This window comes from Bison bison, unplaced genomic scaffold (assembly GCF_000754665.1).
Source record: "Bison bison bison isolate TAMUID 2011002044 unplaced genomic scaffold, Bison_UMD1.0 scf7180017864053, whole genome shotgun sequence".
In the NCBI taxonomy this organism is placed as follows: Eukaryota; Metazoa; Chordata; class Mammalia; order Artiodactyla; family Bovidae; genus Bison; species Bison bison.
The window spans coordinates 4,777,721-4,781,858 of NW_011494625.1; the positions used below are offsets into that span (position 1 = coordinate 4,777,721).

The 4,138-nt window shown below is 46.0% G+C and overlaps 1 protein-coding gene across 16 annotated transcripts in view; it reads left to right on the top strand.

Annotated features, from left to right (window-relative positions):
- The window catches only part of SYCP2L (synaptonemal complex protein 2-like), a 70,958-nt gene that overhangs the window by 47,551 nt on the left and 19,269 nt on the right, over nucleotides 1-4,138 (top strand). For 14 of the 16 annotated variants that reach the window (XR_824938.1, XR_824942.1, XR_824939.1 and 11 more), the window contains one exon: nucleotides 3,164-3,265. The exons of the other annotated variants lie outside the window; for them this stretch is intronic. Coding sequence is in view for 3 of the 14 variants with exons in the window: in XM_010835863.1 (XP_010834165.1) it covers nucleotides 3,164-3,265 (102 nt within the window). In the remaining 11 variants the exon portion in view is untranslated. The remainder of the gene's footprint in view (nucleotides 1-3,163; nucleotides 3,266-4,138) is intronic. 16 annotated transcript variants of the gene reach the window in all.

Below are 4,138 nucleotides of genomic sequence, written 5' to 3' on the forward strand. Positions count from 1 at the left end.
TGACTTCACATTCCAGGATGTCTGGCTCTAGGTGAGTGATCACCATCATGATTATCTGGGTCGTGAAGCTCTTTTTTGTACAGTTCTTCTGTGTATTCCTGCCACCTCTTCTTAATTTCTTCTGCTTCTGTTAGGTCCATACCATTTCTGTCCTTTATCGAGCCCATCTTTGCATGAAATGTTCCCTTGGTATCTCCTGTTTGGCTCTTTTGCTCATGGGCTGTTGTTTTAATGTTTTCTCTGGAATTTTGGATGTGCTGGGCTCCCAGAGCTGTGAGCAGACAGGATGACTGATTACTCATGATTTTGCATTTTGCCCTCATCGTGTACCTTCTTTGAAAGGGGCTTCCCAGGTGGCTCAGTAGTGAAGAAACTGCCTGTAATGCAGGAGACCCGAGTTTGATCTCTGAGTCAGGAAGATCCCCTGGAGAAGCAAATAGCAACCCACTCCAGTATTCTTACCTGGAAAATCCCATGGATGGAGGAGCCTGACAGGCTACAGTCCTTGAGGTCGCAAAGAGTCGCACGTGACTTAATGACTAAACAGCAACAACACCACTTAGAAAGAAGAATAAGAAAGTTAGAAAGAAGAATAAGAAAGTTAGAAAGAAGAATAAGAAACTTAGAAAGTGAATAAGAAACTTAGAACATGCTGTCATGTCGTGACGAACCTCTGCAGAATTCTGTGTTTGAATAATTATCCATACATACTCAGAAATCAGTATTTATTATTAGTTGGTTTGTGTGCATGCTCTCAGTCGTGTCTGACTCTTTGCGACCCCATGAACTGTAGCCCACCAGGTTCCTCTGTCCATGGGATTCTCCAGGCAAGAACACTGCAGTGGGTTGTCACGCCCTCCTCCAGGGGATCTTCCCAACCCAGAAATCAAACCCGCAGCTCTTGAGTCTCCTGCATTGGCAATCGAAATGCATTAGTCCAGACAAAATATTTTTCAGTGGTCTCCATCAGGCTGATAAATTCAACAGTAAAGATTGTCTTTAACTTTCAGATTCTTAGCATAGTACACATTGGTAGAATAAACAGAGGAACTGACATTAGGAAAGAACCTCCACAGGAAGGGTATTTCGATAAAAAAAGACTTTTCTTGTCGTAGTGAAGGCTCTTGACCTTTATCATTTATAGCCACACGGTGTCACTTCAGAGTAAGATTTTCTTTTAATGCCTCAACTTGGGAGAACTTGGGTATTCATGCACTAAAAACTGTTTTCATCGGAAATATGAGTGAGTAAATGCAATATGGACACCAGATTATTCACTACATACAACCTGTGCCTAAAATAAGTTCAGAAGCTCCTCAGATTGCAAAAGCCCTCAGCTTTCACAGCGATGAAGACACCTGTGTCCGAAAGCAAGTGGACACTCCTTTAGCAGCCACCAAGAGAACCAGCATTCATTTGAGATCACCTTAGTTTCGGCCACGGTGTGTTTACTGACTGTGTTCGTTTTTTAAGTGCTGCATGTACATAGTTTTAGCCCCTTTATGAGAATGTCCAAAGGTCCTGGTTCAAAGAGGCATGCAGTTGCCATGGAAACAAAGCTGAGTCAGCTGCATCACTTAGGACCTGCATGCTTTAAGGAGTGTGCTGGTTTCCCTAGAGGAACTTGTTCTCTCTGGAGAGCCACTCCTCTATTTCAGGTAAAGTAATTTACAGGATTGCCCCTTCCAAAGGGTTTTCTGTGCCAGATTATTTCCATGTCGCTGAAGTGGGCCCTCTGGGATGATCCCCATATAGTAGGTTCACAAATTCCAAGCAGCTTGTTCAGGGAACCATCACATTGTTTATACAGGGTTCCTGGATTCCTCTCTCCATTGGAGATAGCTATTATATTGTCTATGCCAGTAGATGCTTTGTTTTCCACAGGTGGGGCATGAACATTCAAGGCCATGCTTTGAGCTATTGCTACAAATGTCGGGGGGGCGGGGGGAAACCAGAAGAGGCAAAAGAGGCAGAAAGGAGAGAAATGTAAAGAAACATAGTAGTTGTTCATGGGTGCCTAACTGGGGCTAGCTAGAATTCTTTCTAAGTGGTTTCTTTGGGTCTTGACCGGGGTGTAGGCACCATGTGAGATTTAAGCCTGAGTGCCATTTGTTTAGAGGCTGGAAGAGGACTGGGCTGTGTCTGGATTCTTCCCTGGATTTAAAAAATCATTTAGCCTTGAAACAGTGCAGTGCAGTTTAGTTCAGTCGCTCAGTTCTGTCCGACTCTTTGCGACCCCATGAATCACAGCATACCAGGCCTCCCTGTCCATCACCAACTCCCGGAGTTCACTCAAACTCATGTCCATTGAGTTGGTGATGCCATCCAACCATCTCATCCTCTGTCGTCCCCTTCTCCTCCTGCCCCTAATCCCTCCCAGCATGAGAGTCTTTTCCATACTCCCTAGCAAATACCCATCTGACTCGATAGACATGCGTTTGAGCAAGCTCCGGGAGCTGATGATGGACAGGGAAGCCTGGTGTGCTGTAATTCATGGGGTCGCAAAGAGTCAGACCCGACTGAGCGACTGAACTGAACTGATGCTTTTCAAATAAAGGAACACACCTGAATCTTAGAGCAGTGAAAAGAGATAGTTGCACCTCTCCAGGTTGAGAGTATTGCTTATGCTTTTCACTTTTTAAAAAAAAAAAGAGAAGCTGGTTGTGAGCTCTTTCAGGTTCCGAGTGAGAATGTGATCACTCACACTGGTGAGGCCCTCCTTCGTGAGACAGCCCTCAGTCTGGTGCTGAGGCTCCACATCACCAGCAGGTGGTGCCCTCCTTGAGCTGATCCGATCAGCTTCCAAGGGCCAGGCGGCCTGGAAACCTTGCTACCTTGCCCCTTTAGCCGGGAGCCCTGGTTGATGCCAACCATTACTGCTTTCCATTTGAGCCAGCCCGTATCCTGGAAAGGAGAGTGCTCCTGCATGTCACTGAGCTCATCGAAGGATGCTCGGGTCCTCTTTCAGGCAACAGCACACCTCGTGCTTTGAGACGTGCCCTTAGTCAACGTGCCAAATGATAAGCAATTTGTAACAAGGCAGGAACACGTTTCACTTTCCACTCATCATGGCTAGATATTCACTGGCGAAAAGAGAGCAAGATAAATCTGGGAACAAGGAGACGTGTGTGTGTGATTATCAGTGTGTTCCGCTTGCCTTCAGACAGAGCTGACCGTCACGGTGCTAAGTGGAAACAGCCATGGCTGGAAGACGGTGGTGAACCAGGGGCCCTTTCCTCGGTGGCAGAAGAAGCTGAGTTGGCAGGTAACGCCGGGCACCCAGATGTTTCAGATGTGTGAGCACTTAGAGTTCCAATGTGAACTACAAGGCAGCTAGAGTTTTAGGATCATAGTGGCTGCAGGAGCCAAAAAATGAAGTGCTTTGTCTTCAGACATAAGTAAATCGTTGCACAAACTGTAGATAAGAGCAAGCACTGTCTCCTCCTGGCATTTTGATTTCTGCCTCTTAAGTCTTTGTGGCAATTTCCAGGCCCCAAGTGTTCTTAAACTTACAGGTATCTGCTTTAGTATAGCCAAATGTTTGTGTTAGAAATATCCACTCCACAGATGAAGGAGAATGATCTGAAGTGTCTGCGTACATGGGGTTGGCCTTCTGGATGAGCAACACGCCTATCCTTTGAGACCAAAGGCTCTAAGAAGGCAAATTTGGAGGCCCCCAGGTACTCGAAGTGGGTGGTGAGAGCCGGGCAGCCCTGCATTCTGACCCTGGAGCTGTCAGTGTGAGCTCGCACCAGTTGTGTGATCTGTGTGAAAAGTGACATGAACAGTACCTGCTTCACTTGGATTTTCTGAGAATTACATGAGTTGGTCCACACAGTGCCAGACCCTTCGTGAGCCCTTGTAAAGCCTCTTGGTACCCAGAAGCTGTTAAACGCCAGTCCCTAGAATGTCTTACCCATTATGTTATCCTAGAGATCTCTAACAACACCTCAACCTGCTTCTTAGACATACTCTGATTTAAGGTGCAGTCAGTTGCTCTGGTTTTAGAAAAGGCAGAGGAACCAGAGATCAAATTGCCAGCATCTGCTGGATCATGGAAAAAGCAAGAGAGTTCCAGAAAAACATCTATTTCTGCTTTATTGACTATGCCAAAGCCTTTGACTGTGTGGATCACAAT